Source organism: Oncorhynchus mykiss, chromosome 16 (assembly GCF_057628025.1).
Source record: "Oncorhynchus mykiss isolate SJ-2025 chromosome 16, ASM5762802v1, whole genome shotgun sequence".
NCBI lineage: Eukaryota > Metazoa > Chordata > Actinopteri > Salmoniformes > Salmonidae > Oncorhynchus > Oncorhynchus mykiss.
The window spans coordinates 36,760,082-36,785,913 of record NC_143037.1 but is presented as its reverse complement, the minus strand read 5'-3'; the positions used below and the strand labels follow the sequence as shown (position 1 = coordinate 36,785,913).

General features: G+C 45.9%; 1 protein-coding gene across 1 annotated transcript in view; it reads left to right on the top strand.

Annotated features, from left to right (window-relative positions):
• The window catches only part of LOC110491863 (phosphatidylinositol 3,4,5-trisphosphate-dependent Rac exchanger 1 protein), a 158,664-nt gene that overhangs the window by 113,571 nt on the left and 19,261 nt on the right, over positions 1–25,832 (top strand). The window contains exons 21-31 of the mRNA XM_021565684.3: positions 1,275–1,383; positions 1,549–1,733; positions 4,987–5,148; positions 5,382–5,592; positions 8,123–8,402; positions 16,353–16,559; positions 19,587–19,675; positions 19,804–19,886; positions 20,403–20,493; positions 20,666–20,791; positions 20,939–20,980. Of these exons, the coding sequence (XP_021421359.2) occupies positions 1,275–1,383; positions 1,549–1,733; positions 4,987–5,148; positions 5,382–5,592; positions 8,123–8,402; positions 16,353–16,559; positions 19,587–19,675; positions 19,804–19,886; positions 20,403–20,493; positions 20,666–20,791; positions 20,939–20,980 (1,585 nt within the window). The remainder of the gene's footprint in view (positions 1–1,274; positions 1,384–1,548; positions 1,734–4,986; positions 5,149–5,381; positions 5,593–8,122; positions 8,403–16,352; positions 16,560–19,586; positions 19,676–19,803; positions 19,887–20,402; positions 20,494–20,665; positions 20,792–20,938; positions 20,981–25,832) is intronic.

The following is a 25,832-nucleotide window of genomic DNA, read 5'->3' as shown; positions in this document are numbered from 1 at the left end:
AGGTTCGCTATGGGGCGAAATCAGGTGATGGATGCTTGTACACAATCGTATAACCTCAATAGCCCAACCTTGATTTAGGAACATCAGGCAGGATTTAGGCTACTAACTGCCTAGCCAGTTGTAGCTCAATCTTGGGTGCAATGATCACGTTCCCGCACTGATTGTGTGGAGGCTCATTGATTTAATGTTACGCTAGCCTACATGACAATAGCAAAGTAATAAAATCAATAGCTGTCGGCTATATTCGCCACGCCTTACCATTCTTTGTGCAGCTTCAAATGCCGAACAAAATTGGAAATTGTTGCGTCGCCGTCTAATTTTCTTCCTGATTCTTTTGCAAGTTGCAATCCGTTTTTTGTTGATACAGCGTCATCTTTATATCCGAAAATAATATTTAATAATTATAATAATAATATATTTTTCATCTTTCCAAGGGCTCCATCTGAATTCCCCCGCAGACGTTCCTCTGCACTGCCACGCACAACTTTTTCTCCGCTGGCACAATTTGATTGGCTGCTGTCAAACTGTAATCCGATAAATGAAGAGTTGATGCGCTGCACACTTTTTTTTATAGCATATTTTTATATATTTGGGCTTGGGGAGGGTATCAAATCAGGTCGAGTCAAAAGGCTCATGTCCAAGTTAAGTCACAAGTCATTGGTGAAAGTCGAGTTGCAAGTCATCATATTTGTGACTCGAGTCTGACTCGTACACACCTCTGCTATGGAGTGCTTTTATTAGAAGCTCCTTTGTTGATGTTTACTCTGGCTCCCCTCCTCTTGTCCAATCCCCTGCTTTGTTGATGTTTAACCTGGCTCCTCCTGTCCCATCCCCTGCTTTGTTGATGTTTACCCTGGCTCCTCCTGTTCAATCCCCTGTTTTGTTGATGTTTAACTTGGCTTCTCCAGTCCAATCCCCTGCTTTGTTGATGTTTAACCTGGCTCCTCCTGTCCAATCCCCTGCTTTGTTGATGTTTAACCTGGCTCCTCCTGTCCAATCCCCTGCTTTGTTGATGTTTAACCTGGCTCCTCCTGTCCAATCCCCTGCTTTGTTGATGTTTAACCTGGCTTAACTCTGTTTGGAGCACATCCTAATGTCTCTTTTACTTCATTCACACACAACTTCTTTAACTGCCAGAGAAGCACATGTGATTCCAAACACACTCTTGCACAGAAACCTAGACACACACTTGAATGTATGCACGCATATTATACACCTAGAGACACAAACACACCAGTGTTTGACCCTGGTGTGTCCTCCATGTGTCCTGTCAGTGTCAGTGGGTGTACCGTGCGTTTGAGGACGTGGAGGGGGGCTCGTTCAAGGCCTGCACAGAAGAGAAATGCTCAGACATAGATGAGGAGCACGGCAGGAACGGAACAGGTACTGTACACCACCTCACCGTGTGTGTGTGAGAGATAGAGAAAGATTGGGAATGGATCAGGTACCTTACACTTCTATAGTGAGATTGTGTATGTTTGTGTCTGTCTGCTAACAGCTGTGTACATGAAAGTAGGTACTCCAAAAGCGTCTCTTTGTCCGATCCAGACTACAGGGGGGGCCTGAGCCAGCTGTCTCTGTCTGATGACACGGTGCCCCTGGTGAGCATGACGGTGGACAACGTGCACCTGGAGCACGGCGTGGTGTACGAGTATGTCAGTACAGCTGGCATCAAGTGCCACGTCCTGGAGAAGATGGTGGAGCCCAAGGGCTGCTTCAGCCTTACTGCGAAGGTACAGCACATGTACACTGTTTTTGTAGTATTAGCATGCCAACACTACGCTTATCATGCTAGCAGCAGTATGTGGTTCATTTTCATGTTTTTATTGTGATGTACGCTAGCACAATGACATGCTTTTCTTGCTTGCTCTTTCCCAACAATGCAGTATATACAGTGGGGCAAAAGTATTTAGTCAGCCACCAATTGTGCAAGTTCTCCCACTTAAAAAGATGAGAGGCCTGTAATTTTCATTATAGGTACACTATGACAGACACAATGAGAAAAAAAAATCCAGAAAATCACATTGTAGGATTTTTAATGAATTTATTTGCAAATTATGGTGGAAAATAAGTATTTGGTCAATAACAAATGTTTATCTCAATACTTTGTTATATACCCTTTGTTGGCAATGACAGAGGTCAAACATTTTCTGCAAGTCTTCACAAGGTTTTCACACACTGTTGCTGGTATTTTGGCCCATTCCTCAATGCAGATCTCATCTAGAGCAGTTTTGTTTTGGGGCTGTTGCTGGGCGACACAGACTTTCAACTCCCTCCAAAGATTTTCTATGGGGTTGAGATCTGGAGACTGGCTAGGCCACTCCAGGACCTTGAAATGCTTCTTACGAAGCCACTCCTTCATGCCCGGGCGGTGTGTTTGGGATCATTGTCATGATGAAAGACCCAGCCACGTTTCATCTTCAATGCCCTTGCTGATGGAAGGAGGTTTTCACTCAAAATCTCACGATACATGGCCCCATTCATTCTTTCCTTTACATGGATCAGTTGTCCTGGTCCCTTTGCAGAAAAACAGCCCCAAAGAATGATGTTTCCACCCCCATGCTTCACAGTAGTTATGGTGTTCTTTGGATGCAACTCAGCATCTTTGTCCTCCAAACACGACAAGTTGAGTTTTTACCAAAAAGTTATATTTTGGTTTCATCTGACCATATGACATTCTCCCAAACTTCTTCTGGATCATCCAAATGCTCTCTAGCAAACTTCAGACGGGCCTGGACATGTACTGGCTTAAGCAGGGGGACACGTCTGGCACTGCAGGATTTGAGTCCCTGGCGGCGTAGTGTGTTACTGATGGTAGGCTTTGTTACTTTGGTCCCAGTTCTCTGCAGGTCATTTACTAGGTCCCCCCGTGTGGTTCTGGGATTTTTGCTCACCATTCTTGTGATCATTTTGACCCCACGGGGTGAGATCTTGCGAGGAGCCCCAGATCGAGGGAGAATATCAGTGGTCTTGTATGTCTTCCATTTCCTAATAATTGCTCCCACAGTTGATTTCTTCAAACCAAGCTGCTTACCTATTGCAGATTCAGTCTTCCCAGCCTGGTACAGGTCTACAATTTTGTTTCTGGTGTCCTTTGACAGCTCTTTGGTCTTGGCCATAGTGGAGTTTGGAGTGTGACTGTTTGAGGTTGTGGACAGGTGTCTTTTATACTGATGACAAGTTCAAACAGGTGCCATTAAAACAGGTAACGAGTGGAGGACAGAGGAGCCTCTTCCTCTTTCTGGCCCTCTGTGAGAGCCAGAAATCTTGCTTGTTTGTAGGTGACCAAATACTTATTTTCCACCATAATTTGCAAATAAATTCATAAAAAATCCTACAATGTGATTTTCTGGATTTTTTTTCTCATTTTGTCTGTCATAGTTGAAGTGTACCTATGATGAAAATTACAGGCCTCATCTTTTTAAGTGGGAGAACTTGCACAATTGGTGGCTGACTAAATACTTTTTTGCCCCACTGTATATTTTTTAAGTAGAACAAAAACACTAGAAATAGGAAGAACACGAATCAGTAAGAAACCTATATACAGGGTAAGTGCAAACACCATATTTATCATGTGCAGGGATACTGGGGTGGCAGGGTTAGATATGTACAGTTGAAGTCGGAAGTTTACATACACCTTAGCCAAATACATTTCAACTCAGTTTTTTACAATTCCTGACATTTAATCCTAGTAAAAATCACCTGTCTTAGGTCAGTTAGAATCACCACTTTTTATTTTAAGAATGTAACCAGGTAGGCCAGTTGAGAACAAGTTCTCATTTACTGCGACCTGGCCAAGATAAAGCAAAGCAGTGCGACACAAACCACAACACGGAGTTACACATGGGATAAACAAACATACAGTCAATAATACAATAGAAAAAGTCTATATACAGTGTGTGCAAAAAAGATATATACACGGGACACGACGAAGACGAAGACGTCTGACTGCTATGCCATCTTGGAGTAGAGAGTTATTTCTTTCAGCTTTTATTTCCTTCATCACCCAGTGGGTCAGAAGTTTACATACACTCAATTAGTATTTCGTAGCATTGCCTTTAAATTGTTTAACTTGGGTCAAATGTTTCGGTAGCCTTCCACAAGCTTCCCACAAGTTGGTTGAATTTTGGCCCATTCCTCCTGATAGAGCTGATGTAACTGAGTCAGGTTTGTAGGCCTCCTTGCTCGTACACACTTTTTCAATTCTGCCCACAAATGACTCGTCACGCTCAAAGTAGATGTCTTATCCGACTTACCAAAACTATAGTTTGTTAACAAGAAATGTGTGGAGTGGTTGAAAAACAAGTTTTAGTGACTCCAACCTAAGTGTATGTTAACTTCCGACTTTAACTGTATAGGGGTAAGGTGACTAGGCATCAGGATATATGATAAACAGAGTAGCAGCAGCGTAGATGATGATTGTATGTGAGTGCATGTTTGAATGTGTGTGTGTGTGTGTGTGTGTGTGTGTGTGAGGAAATTATTGAGTGAGTGTGTAGAATGTGCAGTCAGACGTCTTTGTCTTCGTCTTGTCGTGTCCCGTGTATATATATTTTTTGCACACACTGTATATAGACTTTTCTATTGTATTATTGACTGTATGTTTGTTTATCCCATGTGTAACTCTGTGTTGTTGTTTGTGTTGCACTGCTTTGCTTTATCTTGGCCAGAGAAAAAATTAATAATAATAATAAATAAATAAATAAAATGGACGGGTCAATGCAGATAGTCACTGTAGCCTGAAGGCTTCTTTGGCCGTCAAGGAACAGGAAATGTCCGTTGTTGTAGTCTACTAGCATTAGCATAAACACTTTGGTTTTATCTGTATTGCATAACCACAGCCATGATTTCTACCATTTAGCATTTATGATGAGAACAATAGGAGTGAATGGTTCCCAGGTTGCTTCATGCTCTTCTCTCCATGCAAAAATCATTTCAAATAACTTGAACCCAAAGGGATTTAAAACATACACTCTGCCCTGTCAGATCCTGGAGGCCTTTGCAAGAGACGACAGTCATTTTGTGCGTAACTGCAGCCAGCTGATCTCGCAGAGTGACCGTGTGATGTCCATGCCCCAATTTGAGTTCAGGAACATCTGTGAAACCAAGCTGGAGAGCATCCGCCGGCGAATCAGCAGATACCAGCAGGTACAGGATCTACAGGATCCCTCATAGCCCCTTTTGTAGTACAAGAGCAGCTACAAATGTCTTCAAGTTCTCTCTCTCTCTGTCTCTCTTTCACCCTCTTCTTTCTCTCCTTTCTCCCCTTCTCTCTCCCCCTCCCCTGCCACACACACAGACACTCAGATCAGCAGTGACTATTGATCCATCATTATGTGATAGCGGTAAATATACAGTTTTTCATTAGCTGTGGTTTTCAGTTTGCCCAGGAGCTGAGGAGAAAGGCGTGCCCCACATTCAAGCAGGCAGGCGTACTGACCCACCCACTGGGCTGCATGGACTTTGTGCCCACCAACTGCCACGTCAACCTGATGCAGGTGTCCCACCCCAAAACCACCATGGTGTCCGGCAGGGCCTTCAGCTTCCGCTTCGGACGCAAGAACTCCTTCTACGGCCTGGACCCCAACCAAGGTGGGGTGAGAAGACAATGCAGACGTGTGTGCGTGCTAATTAATTACAAATTAAAAGCTGAAATGTCTTGAGTCAATAACTATTCAACCCCTTGGTTAAGGCAAGCCTAAATAAGTTCAGGAGTAAAAATGTGCTTAACAAGTCACATAATAAGTTGCATGGATTTTTTTAATTTTGCCTCATTGACCACAAAGACCAGGGAGGTTTTCCAATGCCTTGCAAGGAAGGGCACTATTGGTAGAAAGAAGACATTGAATATCCCTTTAAGAATGGTGAAGTTATTAATTACACTTTGGATGGTGTGTCAATAAACCCAGTCACTACAAAGATGCAGTTGCCAGAGAGGAAGGACTTTTGAACAGGTACAGAGTTCAATGGCTGTGATTGGAGAATATTACAAAACATCCATCCTGTTTGCAACAAGGCACTAAAGTAATACTGCAAAAAATGTGGCAAAGCAATTCATTTGTTGTCCTGAATACAAAGTGTTATGTTTGGGGACCAATCCAACACATTACTGAGTACCACTCTCCATATTGTCAAGCATAGTAAGAGTGAGAGAATGTTTAACACATACTTAGCTGGTGAATTCAGCTTGATAGTCCAGCCTACTCAAACAGAGACGAATGCTATGTTAGCTAGCTGGCTATGGCTATCCAACACTGGAACTCTTCCTAGGAAAGCTTTTGGTTGTATTCATTTATTGCCACTGGGGCCCGCTGGTATAACTGTCCAATAGAAAATCTTGTTTGCAACGGTTGGACCAATGATTACACCCTAGATCCGCTAGATGCAGGTAAGATTGTGCAAGGCGGTATTGCATGTGTCAATGTCTGTCACCTTGATGACTCAAATTTCTCTCGACCTGGGCACATACGTTGAAAACTTTAATTCATAGGCTAGATTGTAGCCAACCGCATGATGGATATAGGGAACATTTGGGTATCATGTAGTAGCCTAAACCTATCGGTGTTACATTAAGCTGGATGAATGGAATACGACAGTCTTCCAATATGCTGTAACAGAAATAAGGCCTTGCTCATAAAAAAGATTTGCCCTCCCTCATCTTAAACAGCACCGACTGCCACTGTACTGTACATGCACACACATACAGTACACACTCATACGCACACATACCTTTAGATTACAAATAGAACAACAGTACAGCAGCACACATACTACACAGCTCTATACCAACTCTGTAGAGTTGTGTCAATGCCTCAGTTCTGTTATTTTGTGGAATTCTAGTCCCAGTTGAGTTTTGCCAACAATAGCCAAGATCCCCTTTACAACATTGTGCAGAGCTAGCCTATAATCCACCTTAAAGCTTAAAACAAAGAGATACTTTCAACTAAATACCATCTTTGATCAATTAAATCCCACAGTACAAATGACTTTATAAGCTCTTGTGATGAAACAAACTGAGTTAATTAGCATTTAGCCGCATAGTGACAACTCCCACAGTACATTTGCGGTAAAGTAGTTGTAATCCCACCACTCTAATCGTCTCCATTGGTTTCCCATTAAACAACCATTAGCCTCAGGCGGCCCCCACTCTGAAACGTTTAGCCATCCTCTCTGTGGGTGTTGGTGAATGTCATCAAAGCGGTCCCTCCAAGACACCAAGGGTGGAATATTCTTCAGAAAGTGAGGGGAGAGAAGGTGATCATTGGATTACTTTACTGTTTAGATGGACAGGGAAAGAGAGAGGGAAGGACAGAGAAGAGGCAGAGAAACAGAGCGGGGAGAGAGGGTCGGCGAGAGAGATATTTTACAGGTGTAGCCCTTGGGCCCATCCTCAGAATTAAATGGAACATTATGTATCTCTATGGGCCCATCTTGTCCTGTCTGTGTTTTGTCGGTCTCTGCGGTTTTGGTAGCCTGCCTTTCGGCCCGTCACATTGGCCGGTCTGACACGGCTCAGAGAAACACTAAGACGGGAAGAGACAGTGGAAGCTGCAACAGACAGATAGCCAGATGTCTGACTGGAAGATTAGCATTGTTAGTATTGCTTCAACCTTCCTCTCTCCTCAGTTCCTCGACTTAATCATAGCCTGTGCTATTATGTGCTAACATTACACCCATAGGCTTCTAGATCAGGAAGTAGAATTGTAAATTAGACATGATTATTCACTGTGCTTTTATCATGTTCTAGGCATTTTTTCATGACTCTCAAGGCAGCAGAATGTACATAGAACAGCGTAATGTGTAATGGGCCCTTTACACACAAGCACACTGTTTTTGTCAAAATGATAGGTTGTATATTCACCAGAGTGTTATTGTGTATGAAGGCTCAACATGTGGTGTAGGTATAGGTCTCTGGAAGTGAAAGTTGATTGTCTCTCCCTCTGTCTCTCCCTCTGTCCCTATTTTTACCTCTCCTTTTCTGACATCACGATGTGACATGCAGCTTTTCTGATAAAAAATTCTAACGTCAAGTTGAAAGACGTAGACACTTATTTTAATACTCTTTCACTTCCTTTACTTTTCCTCCTATTTATTCATCTATTTATTTTCTCTCTCCCCACAGCTAACCTGTCTCGCATGTCTCACACCCAACACTGTGTGACTAGCATGGGTGCCCCGTGTTACAGCTGCAGCGGTCTCGGGGAGGAGGGTGATGGTGAGGAGGACATCACGGGCTCTGGAGAGGGCATCCCAGACAGGATGCAGCAGGCCAACCGGGGGAATGGCCTCAGCTTCCTGCTCAAACAGGAAGACATGGAGATCCAGGAAGCCTACATCCGCCTCTACAACCGCCTGAACATCGCCGTGCAAGAGATGAGGCAGTACGTCACCCAGATAGACGTGTAAGTACACATATATGAAAATCCTTGCCAAGTACCTACTGTACGTCAGGGATCTCAATCCGGTGGCCCTCGAGCCAGACACATTCCGCGAGCTCATTTAAGGTGGCCAAATATACAGTGGGGTTCCAAAAATGTTTACACACTTGATAAAGACGCGTAAAAATAATTCTATAAACCACAGGTTGCCAATGTGATTCAAGTCCTGAGACTGAGATGGCCATTGCAAAATGTAGATTTTTTTGCCCACTTAATCAATTCTTTGTGGATTTTGATGTGTGCTTGGGGTTAATGTCTATATATAATTTATCTTCTTTTTTTTTAGCATACAATATAATTTTGCTCAGTATTTATCAAGGGTGTTATTATTCTGCATGAAAATGAAAGGCCAAGATATTATGGAACCGTTGTCCCCAGGCAGTCTTCTGAGCCTGGCCCTGTTTGTCTGGCTTCCTGTTTTTCTTGTTTAAAGGAGAGTCACCCATTTTGCATGCTATATTGTATTTGTGCATGTCTGAGAGATGTTCTATTTATTCCTGGGGTCATTTTATGTTTTCAGCTGTATATGAGCTATTCACCGTTCAAGCAGACAGAAATACAGCCGGTGTGGGCGGGTTTTGCATCATGACGTGTCATTCCCGCTGCATTCCAGAACGGGAATCGTTTCCATTAACGAGTCAAACGAGAAGGATACACTGCTTTCCCGGAAACAAGCCCAAATCCCGGGAATTTGCTTGAATAAAAGACGCAGGAAAAGAGGCCGCAGGTCAGGGTGCTTTCTGAGAATCCATAGGCGAGCGAGTAAACTCCCACTGCCATCCGTTCTACTCGCTAACATGCAATTATTGGAAAATACAATTTATGACCTACGATTTTCCTACCAATGGGACATTAAAAACGGTCATATCTTATGTTTCACCGAGTCGTGGTTGAATGACGACACGGATAATATAGAGCTGGCGGGATTTTCCATGCACTGGAAGAACAGAGAATAAGCTACGTCTGGTAAGACGAGGAGTGGGGTGTGTGTCTTTTTGTCAATAACAGCTGGTGCACGATGTCTAATATTATTGCTCTGTGGAGGTAGAGTACCTTATGATAAGCTGTAGACCACACTATCTACCAAGAGAGCTCTCATCTGTATTATTTGTAGTCGTTTATTCGTATCACCACAGACCGATGCTGGCACTAAGACCACACTCAACCAACTCTATAAGGCCATAAGCAAACAAGAAAATGCTCATCCAGAAGCGACGCTCCTAGTGGCCGGGGACTTTAAGGCAGGCAAACTTAAATCAGTTATAACACATTTTTACCAGCATGTCACATGTGCAACCAGAGGAGAAAAAAAAGTCTGGTCATGGTTCACATCAACAGCATCCTCCCGGATACCCTAGACCCACTCCAATTCGCATACTGCCCCAACAGATCCACAGATGACGCAATCTCAATCGTACTCCACACTGCCTTTTCCCACCTGGACACAAGGAACACCTATGTGAGAAAGCTGTTCATTGACTACAGCTCAGCGTTTAACACCATAGTGCCCACGAAGCTCATCACTAAGCTAAGGACCCTGGGACTAAACACCTCCCTCTGCAACTGGATCCTGGACTTCCTGGCAGGCCTCCCCAGATGGTAAGGGTAGGCAACAACACGTCTGCCTCGCTGAACCTCAACATGGGGGCCCCTCAGGGGCGTGTACTTAGTCCCCTCCTGTACTCCCTGTTTACACACGACTGTGTGGCCAAACACGACTCCAGCACCATCATTAAGTTTGCTGACAACACAACAGTGGTAGGCCTGATCAACGACGAGACAACCTATAGGGAGGTCAGAGAACTGGCAGTGTCGTGCCAGGACAACAACCGCTCCCTCAATGTGAGCAAGACAAAGGAGCTGATCGTGGACTACATAAATAAAGGTGGGCCAAACAGGCACCCATTAACATTTACGGGGCTGTAGTGGAGCGGGTCGAGAGTTTCAAGTTCCTTGTTGTCCACATTACCAACAAACTAGAGTGGTCCAAACATACCAAGACAGTTGTGAAGAGGGCACGACAACACCTTTTCCCCCTCAGGAGAATGAAAAGATTTGGCATGGGTCCCTAGATCCTCGAAAAGTTCTACAGCTGCACAGTCGAGAGCATCCTAACCGGTTGCGTCACCGCCTGGTATATGGTAACTGCTCGGCATCTGATCGTAAGGCGCTACAGAGTGTAGTGCGTTTGGCCCAGTACATCACTGGGGCCAAGCTTCCTGCCATCCAGGACCTATATACAGTGGGGCAAAAGGTATTTAGTCAGCCACCAATTGTGCAAGTTATCCCACTTAAAAAGAGAGAGGCCTGTAATTTTCATCATAGGCACACGTCAACTATGATAGACAAAATGAGAAAGAAATCCAGAAAATCACATTGTAGGATTTTTCATTTATTTATTTGCAAATTATGTCGGAAAATAAGTATTTGGTCACCTACAAACAAGCAAGATTTCTGGCTCTCACAGACCTGTAACTTCTTCTTTAAGAGGCTCCTCTGTCCTCCTATCGTTACCTGTATTAATGGCACCTGTTTGAACTTATCAGTATAAAAGACACCTGTCCACAACCTCAAACAGTCACACTCCAAACTCCACTATGGCCAAGACCAAAGAGCTGTCAAAGGACACCAGAAACAAAATTGTAGACCTGCACCAGGCTGGGAAGACTGAATCTGCAATAGGTAAGCATCTTGGTTTGAAGAAATCAACTGTGGGAGCAATTATTAGGAAATGGAAGACATACAAGACCACTGATATTCTCCCTCGATCTGGGGCTCCTCGCAAGATCTCACCCGTGGGGTCAAAATGATCACAAGAACGGTGAGCAAAAATCCCAGAACCACACGGGGGGACCTAGTGAATGACCTGCAGAGAGCTGGGACCAAAGTAACAAAGCCTACCATCAGTAACACACTACGCCGCCAGGGACTCAAATCCTGCAGTGCCAGACGTGTCCCCCTGCTTAAGCCAGTACATGTCCAGGCCCGTCTGAAGTTTGCTAGAGAGCATTTGGATGATCCAGAAGAAGATTGGGAGAATGTCATATGGTCAGATGAAACCAAAATATAACTTTTTGGTAAAAACTCAACTCGTCGTGTTTGGAGGACAAAGAATGCTGAGTTGCATCCAAAGAACACCATACCTACTGTGAAACATGGGGGTGGAAACATCATGCTTTGGGGCTGTTTTTCTGCAAAGGGACCAGGACGACTGATCCGTGTAAAGGAAAGAATGAATGGGGCCATGTATCGTGAGATTTTGAGTGAAAACCTCCTTCCATCAGCAAGGGCATTGAAGATTAAGCATGGCTGGATCTTTCATCATGACAATGATCCCAAACACACCGCCCGGGCAACGAAGGAGTGGCTTCGTAAGAAGCATTTCAAGGTCCTGGAGTGGCCTAGCCAGTCTCCAGATCTCAACCCCATAGAAAATCTTTGGAGGGAGTTGAAAGTCTGTGTTGCCCAGCAACAGCCCCAAAACATCACTGCTCTAGAGGAGATCTGCATGGAGGAATGGGCCAAAATACCAGCAACAGTGTGTGAAAACCTTGTGAGGACTTACAGAAAACGTTTGACCTCTGTCATTGCCAAAAAAGGTTATATAACAAAGTATTGAGATAAACTTTTGTTATTGACCAAATACTTATTTTCCACCATAATTTGCAAATAAATTCATAAAAAATCCTACAATGTGATTTTTTTTATTTTTTTTCATTTTGTCCGTCATAGTTGAAGTGTACCTATGATGAAAATTACAGGCTTCTCTCATCTTTTTAAGTGGTAGAATTTCCGGTGGCATTTCACTTCCGGCGCCGACAGAGATGGCCGCCTTGCTTCGCGTTCCTAGGAAACTATGCAGTGTTTTGTTTTTTTACGTGTTATTTCTTACATTAGTACCCCAGGTCATCTTAGGTTTCATTACATACTGTCGAGAAGAACTACTGAATATAAGATCAGCGTCAACTCACCATCAGTACGACCAAGAATATGTTTTTCGCGACGCGGATCCTGTGTTCTGCCTTTCACCCAGGACAACGGAATGGATCCCATGCAGCGACCCAAAAAAACGACTCAGAAAAAGAGGGAAACGAGGCGGTCTTCTGGTCAGACTCCGGAGACGGGCACATCGTGCACCACTCCCTAGCATCCTTCTCGCCAATGTCCAGTCTCTTGACAACAAGGTTGATGAAATCCGAGCAAGGGTAGCATTCCAGAGGGACATCAGAGACTGTAACGTTCTTTGCTTCACGGAAACATGGCTCACTGGAGAGACGCTATCGGGGGCGGTGCAGCCAGCGAGTTTCTCCACGCATCGCGCCGACAGAAACAAACATCTTTCTGGTAAGAAGAGGGGCGGGGGCGTATGCCTTATGGCTAACGAGACATGGTGTGATGAAAGAAACATACAGGAACTCAAATCCTTCTGTTCACCTGATTTAGAATTCCTCACAATCAAATGTAGACCGCATTATCTACCAAGAGAATTCTCTTCGATTATAATCACAGCCGTATATATATCCCCCCCCATGCAGACACATCGATGGCTCTGAACGAACTTTATTTGACTCTTTGCAAACTGGAATCCATTTATCCGGAGGCTGCATTCATTGTTGCTGGGGATTTTAACAAGGCTAACCTGAAAACAAGACTCCCTAAATTTTATCAGCATATCGATTGCGCAACCAGGGGTGGAAAAACCTTGGATAATTGTTACTCTAACTTCCGCGACGCATATAAGGCCCTGCCCCGCCCTCCTTTCGGAAAAGCTGACCACGACTCCATTTTGTTGATCCCTGCCTACAGACAGAAACTAAAACAAGAGGCTCCAACGCTGGTCCGTCCAAGCTGACTCCACACTCCAAGATTGCTTCCATCACGTGGACTGGGACATGTTTCGTATTGCGCCAGATAACAATATTGACGAATACGCTGATTCGGTGTGCGAGTTCATTAGAACGTGCGTTGAAGATGTCGTTCCCATAACAACGATTAAAACATTCCCTAACCAGAAACCGTGGATTGATGGCAGCATTTGCGTGAAACTGAAAGCGCGAACCACTGCTTTTAATCAGGGCAAGGTGACTGGTAACATGACCGAATACAAACAGTGCAGCTATTCCCTCCGCAAGGCAATCAAACAAGCTAAGCGTCAGTACAGAGACAAAGTAGAATCTCAATTCAACGGCTCAGACACAAGAGGCATGTGGCAGGGTCTACAGTCAATCACGGACTACAAGAAGAAATCCAGCCAAGTCACGGACCAGGATGTCCTGCTCCCAGGCAGACTAAATAACTTTTTTGCCCGCTTTGAGGACAATACAGTGCCACTGACACGGCCTGCAACGAAAACATGCGGACTCTCCTTCACTGCAGCCGAGGTGAGTAAGACATTTAAACGTGTTAAACCTCGCAAGGCTGCAGGCCCAGACGGCATCCCCAGCCGCGCCCTCAGAGCATGCGCAGACCAGCTGGCCGGTGTGTTTACGGACATATTCAATCAATCCCTATACCAGTCTGCTGTTCCCACATGCTTCAAGAGGGCCACCATTGTTCCTGTTCCCAAGAAAGCTAAGGTAACTGAGCTAAACGACTACCGCCCCGTAGCACTCACTTCTGTCATCATGAAGTGCTTTGAGAGACTAGTCAAGGACCATATCACCTCCATCCTACCCGACAACCTAGACCCACTCCAATTTGCTTACTACCCAAATAGGTCCACAGACGATGCAATCTCAACCACACTGCACACTGCCCTAACCCATCTGGACAAGAGGAATACCTTTGTGAGAATGCTGTTCATCGACTACAGCTCGGCATTCAACACCATAGTACCCTCCAAGCTCGTCATCAAGCTCGAGACCCTGGGTCTCGACCCCGCCCTGTGCAACTGGGTACTGGACTTCCTGACGGGCCGCCCCCAGGTGGTGAGGGTAGGCAACAACATCTCCACCCCGCTGTTCCTCAACACTGGGGTCCCACAAGGGTGCGTTCTGAGCCCTCTTCTGTACTCCCTGTTCACCCACGACTGCGTGGCCACGCACGCCTCCAACTCAATCATCAAGTTTGCGGACGACACAACAGTGGTAGGCTTGATTACCAACAACGACGAGACTGCCTACAGGGAGGAGGTGAGGGCCCTCGGAGTGTGGTGTCAGGAGAATAACCTCACACTCAACATCAACAAAACTAAGTAGATGATTGTGGACTTCAGGAAACAGCAGAGGGAACACCCCCCTATCCACATCGATGGAACAGTAGTGGAGAGGGTAGCAAGTTTTAAGTTCCTCGGCATACACATCACAGACAAACTGAATTGGTCCACTCACACAGACAGCATCGTGAAGAAGGCGCAGCAGCGCCTCTTCAACCTCAGGAGGCTGAAGAAATTCGGTTTGTCACCAAAAGCACTCTCAAACTTCTACAGATGCACAATCGAGAGCATCCTGGCGGGCTGTATCACCGCCTGGTACGGCAACTGCTCCGCCCACAACCGTAAGGCTCTCCAGAGGGTAGTGAGGTCTGCACAACGCATCACCGGGGGCAAACTACCTGCCCTCCAGGACACCTACACCACCCGATGTTACAGGAAGGCCATAAAGATCATCAAGGACATCAACCACCCGAGCCACTGCCTGTTCACCCCGCTATCATCCAGAAGGCGAGGTCAGTACAGGTGCATCAAAGCTGGGACCGAGAGACTGAAAAACAGCTTCTATCGCAAGGCCATCAGACTGTTAAACAGCCACCACTAACATTGAGTGGCTGCTGCCAACACACTGACACTGACTCAACTCCAGCCACTTTAATAATGGGAATTGATGGGAAATGATGTAAATATATCACTAGCCACTTTAAACAATGCTACCTTATATAATGTCACTTACCCTACATTATTCATCTCATATGCATACGTATATACTGTACTCTATATCATCGACTGCATCCTTATGTAATACATGTATCACTAGCCACTTTAACTATGCCACTTTGTTTACATACTCACCTCATGTATATACTGTATCCTGCCTATGCTGCTCTGTACCATCACTCATTCATATATCCTTATGTACATATTCTTATCCCCTTACACTGTGTATAAGACAGTAGTTTTGGAATTGTTAGTTAGATTACTTGTTGGTTATTACTGCATTGTCGGAACTAGAAGCACAAGCATTTCGCTACACTCGCATTAACATCTGCTAACCATGTGTATGTGACAAATTGATTTGATTTGATTAGAACTTGCACAATTGGTGGCTGACTAAATACTTATTTGCCCCACTCTAATAGGCGGTGTCAGAGGAAAGTCCATAAAATTTGTCGGACTCCAGTCACCCAAGTCATAGACTTCTCTCTGCTACCACACGGCAAGCGGTACCGGAGCTCCAGGTCTAGGACCAAAAGGCTCCTTAACAGCTTCAAATCACCACCAGACAATTTACATTGACACCCTCCCTTCATTTGTTTTGTACACTGCTGCTACTCGCTGTTTATTATTTATGTATAGTCACTTTACCCCAACCTACATGTACAAATTACCTCAACTAACCTGTACCCCCACACACTGACTCGGTATCGGTACCCCCTGTATATAGCCGCGTTATTGTTATGTTACAAAGTTTGATTTGATTTGAATAGCTCTGATACACATTCTCTATCTCTCTCTCATAAATGGGGGAATTCTTCAGTCCAAAACTGTTCATGGACTGGGCAAGCAGGAATAGGCTGTGAAACCACAACCCCATTGAGAGGAGGGAAAACCTTCTTAACTGTGTGTGTAAACTAAGTGTGCGCTTACAAAAGCAAAGTGTGTGTGTGCATAAAAGACACACATTATGAGAATATTTCTTATATAGTTCCCTTTCTCTTATTTTTCATGTGATTCCTCCAATGTGGCGGCGGGAATCACAGCCTCCTTTTGTCCATCACGGAGCCCACCCAGCCGCAGGGCAGCGAGTCCCCAGCCTACGAGGCCATTCAGCCCCCTTCCGTGACCCCCGAAGAGGGGGACCAGGAAAAGGCGGAGCACGGGGGCATCAAGAGGGTCTGCTTCATGGTGACTGAAGAGGACCAAGAGGACTCGGGCCAAGACACCATGAGCTACAGGGACTCCTACAGGTAAGATAAAGACTTAAGACAAGATATAATGGTGACTCGTTTCAGGAAACTAGGTGAATGTTGTGTGTCACTAATTCACAGTAGAGCCATTTGAATGTAAACTTTTTTTTTAATCAAAATGTGTTTTTTGGCAGAAATGCCTTCTGGAACATGTGAACATTAATGTGCCGTATGCTGTCTGTAAATAGGAATAACATTTGTTACATTACGAGCCAAGTTGGTTTAGCCACAGAAAAAGTCAGCAACCCTCCTGCTAGCCATGATTGGCTGAGATAATGAGTGGGCTTGACATGCCGAGAGATCGAGTTTTGAAATCAGTATGATAGCTAAGGAGATGGACAAAAACGCCTGTCTCCGGATTACATCTTTAAAATAAGGCCAACCATGGCATCCGTGACAGAGAGGGAGAAGCGTCCATCCATGTATACGGGTAAGATTAGCTAGCTACATTTTCAGATATTACATGTGTCTAATTTTGTCAGAAAGTTGTTTTCATTTCAAGTTAAAGTGTACTATTAGCTTGCTAGCTAACGCTGGCTGGCTTGCTACCTAACGTTACGTGTATAATCTTTGTCGTAATATTATTTGTATCTCAGAGCCATCAGTCTAGTTTGTCTCTCAGACAGTCAGTCTCGTCACATCTGGAGAGGGTAGGCTGCTCCAAACCTACCATGAGGCGCGACTAAATTTGGAACCCTCTCCCAGAGAGCATGTGTGTGTGCGCAAGAGTGCCTGTGTATGCGGAGGAGATAATCAAGGCCAAACTCCCGTGTGTTTTACGTAAGGGTTGGCACTTCAGTTCCAGCTCGACGGGAATGATCCAGCATCCCATTGGCAGACCCATTAAGATGCACACAGTTTATAGGGCAGGCAATAATAGAGACAACACCCCAACTCACAAACAACTCACTAAGCTTAGTGAGCCTGTGGTTTCCAGTTCACAGTGTGGGCCAATTAGTTGCTGAGCCAAACTGGATGATTATAGTAAAACAAAAGTGATTAAGTGCGATGCATGATGACAATGCTACTTCTGGCTCCTTAATCCTCAACGCACACAGAAATGTTCACAACAGTAGGGCTGCCTATTAAAATGCATTGAAAATGTAGGGATAATTAGAGAATAACTATTGAGCATTAACTATTTTGGATAGGGGGCAGCATTTTCACTTTTGGATGCCCAGAGTGAACTGCCTCCTACTCTGTCCCAGATGCTAATATATGCATATTATTATTAGTATTGGATAGAAAACACTCTGAATTTCTAAAACTGTTTGAATGGTGTCTGTGAGTATAACAGAACTCATATGGCAGGTGAAAACCTGAGAAAAATCCAACCAGGAAGTGGGGACATCTGAGGTTTGTAGTTTTTCAAAGCTTGCCCCACCGAATACAGTGTCTATATGGAGTCAAGTTGTACTTCCTACGGCTTCCACTAGATGTCAACCGTCTTTAGAAACTTGAATGAGGATTCTACTATAAAGGAGGGGCTCATGAGACCTGTTTGAGTCAGTGGTTTGGCATAGTGCCTTGGTCTCATGACGCGCGCTCCCGACAGAGTTACCTCTCGTTCCAGTGCTTTTCTTCAGACAAAGGAATTCTCCGGTTGGAACATCATTGATATTTTATGTTGAAAACATTCTAAAGATTGATTCCATACATCGTTTGACATGTTTCTAAAGGACTGTAATGGAACTTTTCGAGTTTTTGTCTGGACGAAGTGCCTGCGCCTCCTGAAGATGGATTACTGGGCTGAACACGTTAACAACAAGTGGCTAAATGATGGACTTTATGTAACAAATCAGTCATTTATTGTCGAACTGGGATTCCTGGGAGTGCCTTCTGATGAAGATCATCAAAGGTAAGTGAATATTTATGGTGTTATTTCTAGCTTCTGTCGACTCCAAAATGGCGGATATTTCTCTGGCTGGATTGGGCTCTGAGCGCCGTTCTCAGATTATGCTTTTTCCGTAAAGTTTTTTTGAAATCTGGCACAGCGGTTGTATTAAGCAGAAGTCTATCTTTAATTCTATGAATAACAGTTGTATCTTTAATCAAGGTTTATTATGAGTATTTCTGCAAAATCACCGGATGTTTCAAAACAATCAAAACATTACTTCACGTAACGCGCCAATGTAAACTGAGATTTTTGGATATAAATATGCACATTATCAAACAAAACATACATGTATTGTATAACATGATGTCCTATGGGTGTCATCTGATGAAGATCATCAAAGGTTAGTGATTAATTTTATCTCTATTTCTGCTTTTTGTGACTTCTATCTTTGGCTGGAAAAATGGCTGTGTGGTTTTTTTGACATGGCTATGACCTGTCATAATCATATGTTGTGCTTTTGCTGTAAAGCATTTTTAAATTTGGACACGATGGGTAGATTAACGAGGTTTATCTTTCATTTCCTGTATTGGACTTGTTAATGTGTGAAAGTTACATATTTCTAAAAAATATTTTTGAATTTCGCTCACTGCCTTTTCAGCGGAATGTTGTCGAGGGGGTTAGCGGAACGCCTGCCCTAGAAAGGTTAAAGGGAAGGTTCAGCAAATTTACGTATTTGTTTCCTTAAAAAGCAGTCTATGGACAAGGAGTGACAGCAATCCAAACGTTGGTTTTGTTAAACTAGCCACTGCCAAATAGAAACATATCTAAATGTAATTTTTTTATGGACTGTCCCTTTAAGGCAAACACTTTGGTGTTGTGGAGGCATGTGATTTTCTTTAATGTTTGAGTATCATTTGACTTCAACTTTTCTGGTCTGTATTATTTTAATAATCTTCTTTGGGACATTGGTGTAGCCACACCTTACGACATTATAGTAGAATGCATTTTAGTCATGCCAATGAAGTAAGTTGATGTTTGTAAGAAGCATTTGACTACTGCTCGCTCTTCCTATAATTACAAGACAGACTCCATATTTGACCTTGTGTTTTTTTCCTGTAGGGAATGAATGTACTCTGGGTTTGTTTTTCAACTGTTTCTGACTATCTCTCTCGCTCTCTGTGTGTTTTCAGTGAATGTAACAGTAACAGGGATTCCGTCTTGTCATACACAAGTGTACGTAGCAACAGCTCTTACCTGGGGAGTGATGAGATGGGTTCAGGTAAGAAACCGTTAATAAAGTAACGACTAGACAAAGATGTTCAGACCCCTGTAGGATAAAAAAATATCACGTTGCTTTGCCTTATGTGGAAAAATGTACACAATGTCCCTTCCATCTCTCTCTCTCAGGTGATGAGCTGCCCTGTGACATGAGCATTCCCTCTGACAAGCAGGACAAGCTGCACGGCTGTTTGGAGCACCTTTTCAACCAGGTGCTCCGTCTTTACCACAACACTATCTTTTCCACAATACTACTTTTACCATTACCTCTGTAATCAGTCAGTAGCAATGCTGTTCTCAATCTTCTCACTCTGTTTTGTAATAAACTGTGTTCACGTGTGTAGTGAAGATACTGTTCTGCACTAATATTATGCGTACACATGTGCACACACACGCACCTTTTCCATTAGCCCTCAGAAACATCATGTTAATAGTAATCAGTCTGGTCTACATCTGTAGTGCATTGCCTTGTTGTGCTATCTCTCTATTCTCCTCTTTGTCATCCTGTCTTTCTCGCCCTTTCTCTCCACACACACACACACAGACGTGTGTTCCTCCTTGCATCTACTCTTACCGATATCACATGCCCTTTGACCTCTCCCATACTCCCCGAGGGACACCACCATTTTGGCTCCCGTCGATTTCCTGGGCCCTAGTTTCCTCTGGCTGAGAGACTATGGCCAGTCTCTGTGTGTTGAAGTCTGACTGGTTGTGACTATGATCTGCAGGTGGACTCCATCAACAGCCTGCTCAAAGGGCCCGTCATGACCAAGGCCTGCGAGGAGACCAAGCACTTTCACCCTGACCACACTAAGCCAGGTAGCAGCTACGTTTTGTGTGTGTAAGACATGTCTGAGTATATGTTTGTTTAGAGTTTGTCAGGGTTCACTGAGAGTGTGTGTGTGTATGTAGATGTGTTATACTAAAGAATTCTCATAACATTTATATTGGTAATTAACCAAATCATTGAAACCCCCTGTTTCCGGAGCAGAGTTCCGTCACACTGAAGACTTGATGGTGCACTGTCACATCATCCACAAGAACATTCAGGAGGACCCTTGGAACCTGCCCAGCTCAATTAAGACACTGGTGGAGAGCCTGCAACGATTTGTGGATGGTCAGTAAAACACACACGTATAACAAATGCACACACCGCAGAAACCCACGTGTAACACACCCATCACGCAAACACAGACACACACACATAGACACTGCAGAAACACATGTGGATCACTCCGGTAATAAAATCCTCCTTGTTCTGTAGATGGGAAGAACCAGGTGCTTCTGGCTCTGCTCAAATGTACAGGTAAGCCTTGTGTCATATTTAGATGATTGATTGTCTTACTTCTCTGAGGGACCAGACAGATGCAGTATTTATGTCAGTGTTTTGGGTTGAGAGTAATAATGGTTGTCAAAATCCTGTCAACCGTCCGTCTCATGTACCCTCTTTCACTCTTTCTTTTACCCTTCCCTCCTCTCTCTTTCATTGTCTGTGTCATGCGTAGATGTAATAGGTGGCAGGGAAGTCAGGCGCAGGAGAGTCAAATGGAGTGTAAAATGGAGTCTTTTAATAAAGTCCACGGAGTATGCTCCATAACACTAAATGTACATAAACATGGGTACAAGGACCCGACGCACACCTATACAACAATCACACTACACTGACAATAAAACAATCTCTGACAAAGACATGAGGGGAAACAGAGGGTTAAATACACAACAGGTAATGAATGGGATTGAAAACAGGTGTATGGGAAGACAAGACAAAACCAATGGAAAATGAAAAAAGGATCAATGATGGCTAGAAGACCGGTGACGTCGAACGCCGAGCACCGCCCGAACAAGGAGAGGCAACGACTTCGGCAGCAGTCGTGACAGTACCCCCCCCCCCTGACGCGCGGCTCCAGCTGCGCGTCGACACCGGCCTCGGGGACGACCCGGAAGGCGAGGTGCAGGGCGATCCGGATGGAGACGGTGGAATTCTGATAACATGGAAGGATCTAACACGTCCTCCACCGGAACCCAGCATCTCTCCTCCGGCCCGTACCCCTCCCAGTCCACGAGGTACTGAAGGCCCCTCGCCCGACGTCTCGAATCCAAAATGGATCGAACAGAGTACGCCGGAACCCCCTCGATGTCTAGAGGAGGCGGAGGAACATTGGAGCGGGCCAGCCACCATCGGCCTGAGGAGAGACACATGGAACGAGGGGTTAATACGGTAATGAGTGGGTAGTTGTAACCTATAACATACCTCGTTCACTCTCCTCAGGACTTTAAACGGCCCCACAAACCGCGGACCCAGCTTCCGGCAGAGAAGGCGAAGGGGCAGGTTTCGGGTCGAGAGCCAGACCCTGTCCCCTGGTGCGAACACTGGGGCCTCACTGCGGCGACGGTCTGCGCCAATTTTCTGGCGCCTTATGGCACGCTGAAGGTGGACGTGGGCTGCCTCCCAGGTCTCCTCAGCGTGCCGAAACCAATTGTCCACCGCAGGGGCCTCGGTCTGGCTCTGATGCCAAGGAGCCAGAACCGGCTGATACCCTAATACACATTGAAAGGGAGTAAGGTTAGTGGAGGAGTGACGTAGCGAGTTCTGAGCCATCTCTGCCCAGGGCACGAACTTCGCCCACTCCCCCGGCCGATCCTGGCAATAAGACCGCAGAAACCTACCCACATCCTGGTTAACTCTCTCCACCTGCCCATTACTCTCGGGGTGAAAACCTGAGGTAAGACTAACCGAGATCCCCAGACGCTCCATGAACGCCTTCCAGACCCTTGATGTGAACTGGGGACCCCGATCAGACACTATATCCTCAGGCACCCCATAGTGCCGGAAAACGTGTGTAAACAGGGCCTCTGCAGTTTGTAAGGCCGTAGGGAGACCGGGCAAAGGGAGGAGACGACAGGACTTAGAAAACCGATCCACAACGACCAGGATCGTGGTGTAACCCTGTGAAGGTGGAAGATCGGTCAAAAAATCCACCGACAGGTGTGACCACGGCCGTTGAGGAACGGGTAGAGGTTGTAGCTTACCTCTGGGCAGGTGTCTAGGAGCCTTGCACTGGGCGCACACCGAGCAGGAAGAAACATAAATCCTCACGTCCTTAGCTAAAGTGGGCCACCAGTATCTCCCGTCAAGACAGCGCATCGTCCGACCTATCCCAGGATGACCAGAGGAGGGTGACGTGTGAGCCCAATATATCAATCGGTCGCGTACAGCAGACGGAACGTACAGACGACCAGCTGGACACTCAGGGGGAGAAGGCTCTGCACGTGACGCCCGCTCAATGTCCGCGTCCAGCTCCCACACTACTGGCGCCACCAAACACGAAGCTGGGAGTATGGGAGTGGGATCCATGGACCGCTCCTCTGTGTCATACAGCCGAGACAATGCGTCTGCCTTAACGTTCTGGGAGCCTGGTCTGTAAGAAAGAGTAAACACAAAACGAGTGAAAAACATGGCCCACCTTGCCTGGCGAGGATTCAATCTCTTTGCCTGCCGGATATACTCCAGATTGCGGTGGTCAGTCCAGATGAGAAAAGGGTGTTTAGCCCCCTCAAGCCAATGCCTCCACACCTTCAAAGCTTCTACGACAGCTAACAGCTCCCGGTTCCCCACATCATAGTTTCGCTCCGCCGGGCTGAGCTTCTTAGAAAAGAAAGCACAGGGGCGAAGCTTCAGTGGCGTACCCGAACGCTGAGAGAGCACTGCTCCTATCCCAGCTTCGGATGCGTCCACCTCCACTATGAATGGCAAAGAGGGATCCGGATGAGCCAGCACAGGCGCAGAAGTAAACAGAGTCTTCAGGTGCTCAAAAGCCCTGTTCGCCTCAGCCGACCACTGCAAGCGCACCGGGCCCCCCTTTAGCAGTGAGGTAATGGGAGCTGCCACCTGACCAAAACCCCGGATAAACCTCCGGTAGTAATTGGAAAACCCCAAAAAACGCTGCAACTCCTTTACCGTGGTTGGAGTCGGCCAATTACGCACGGCTGTAATGCGGTCGCTCTCCATCTCCACTCCTGAAGTGGAAATCCGATGCCCTAGGAAGGAGATGGATTGTTGGAAAAACAAGCATTTCTCAGACTTGACATATAGATCATGCTCCAACAGGCGACCAAGCACCCTGCGCACCAGGGACACATGCTCGGCGCGTGTAGCAGAGTATATCAGAATATCATCGATATACACCACTACACCCTGCCCGTGCAGGTCCCTGAAGATCTCATCTACAAATGATTGGAAAACTGATGGAGCATTCATCAACCCATATGGCATGACCAGGTACTCATAATGACCTGAGGTGGTGCTAAATGCCGTCTTCCACTCATCACCCTTCTTAATACGCACCAGATTGTACGCACTCCTGAGATCCAATTTTGTGAAAAAACGTGCCCCGTGCATTAACTCAATAATCGTATTGATCAGAGGTAGCGGGTAACTATATTTCACTGTGATTTTATTAAGACCTCGATAATCAACGCACGGGCGTAAACCGCCATCATTTTTTTTCACAAAAAAGAAACTCGAAGAGACGGGTGAAATGGATGGCTGAATGAACCCCTGATGCAGGGATTCAGAGATATATGTCTCCATAGCCTCCGTCTCCGCTTGCGACAGGGGATACACGTGACTCTTGGGATATGCAGCGTCTACCAGGAGATCTATCGCACAATCCCCCAGTCGATGGGGTGGTAATTGAGTCGCCTTCTTTTTACAGAAGGCGAGAGCCAAATCGGCATATTCGGGGGGAATGCGCACGGTGGAGACCTGGTCTGGACTTTCCACCGTAGTAGCACCAACGGAAACCCCTAAACACCTACCTGAGCATTCTCGCGACCACCCTGTGAGAGCCCTCTGTGGCCAAGAAACAGTGGGGTTATGACAAACTAACCAGGGTAGGCCTAGCACCACAGAATACGCAGGAGAATCAATAAGGAAAAGACTAATCTTCTCCTTGTGACCCTCCTGCGTTATCATACACAAAGGTGCGGTTACCTCCCTGATAAACCCTGACCCTAATGGTCGACTATCTAAGGCATGAATAGGGAAAGGCATATCCACAGGAACAATAGGGATCCCTAAACTATGAGCTAGACTTTTATTAATGACATTTCCAGCCGCACCCGAATCTACTAGCGCCTTATACTGGGAATGCAGTGAAAAGTCAGGAAAAGAGACAGAGACAAACATTAGTGCAGCAGAGGGCTCTGGATGAGAATGGTGCCTACTCACCTGGGGTGACGCCAGAATGCCCTGCCTGCCCTCTCTATTCCCAGAGGAACCAACCCGGCACCGACCAGCAGTGTGCTCTCTGCGACCTTGAATGGTGCTCAAGCGGGAACCCCCTCCGGTCTCCCTGCGCACCATCCCTCCCAATTCCATAGGTTCGGGAGAGAGGGTGCGGGAGGATGGAACAACCAGACCCCGATCTAGACGTCCACGAGTAGCCAGCATGTTGTCCAGCCTGATGGACATGTCCACCAGCTGGTCGAAGGTGAGGGTGGTGTCTCTACAGGCCAGCTCCCGACGGACGTCCTCGCGTAGACTACAACGGTAATGGTCGATCAGGGCCCTGTCGCTCCATCCAGCGCCGGCAGCCAAGGTCCTAAACTCCAAGGCAAAATCCTGTGCACTCCTCGTCTCCTGCCTCAGATGATAGAGAAGCTCACCCGCTGCTTTGCCTTCAGGTGGGTGATCGAATACTATCCGGAATTGGCGGGTGAACTCCTCAAAATGGTCCAGCGCCGCAACCTCCCTACTACACACAGCGCTGGCCCATTCCAGGGCTTTCCCGGTGAGGCATGAGACGAGGGCGTAACTCTTCTCACGGTCAGATGGTACTGGGGAGGCCGTGGCTAGATACAAGTTCAGTTTAAGGAGGAAACCCTGGCAGCCGGCAGTATCTCCGTTGTATCCCGTAGGTAGGGATAAATGGATCCTCGATTCCGGAGAGGAAAAATCGTTCACGGGAGATTCCGGTTGTGGTGGTGGTGGTGGCGCTGGAGAAACTCCCTGTCTCTCCCAGCGATCCATTTTCATGGCAATGTGATCCATGACGGAGCTGATAACGTCAATCTCCCTAGCTTGTTCCTGAACGCGTTCCTCCAGCTCCATGGGCATAGTGTCCTCTCCTGCTGACTTCATATATTTGGTCAGAGAT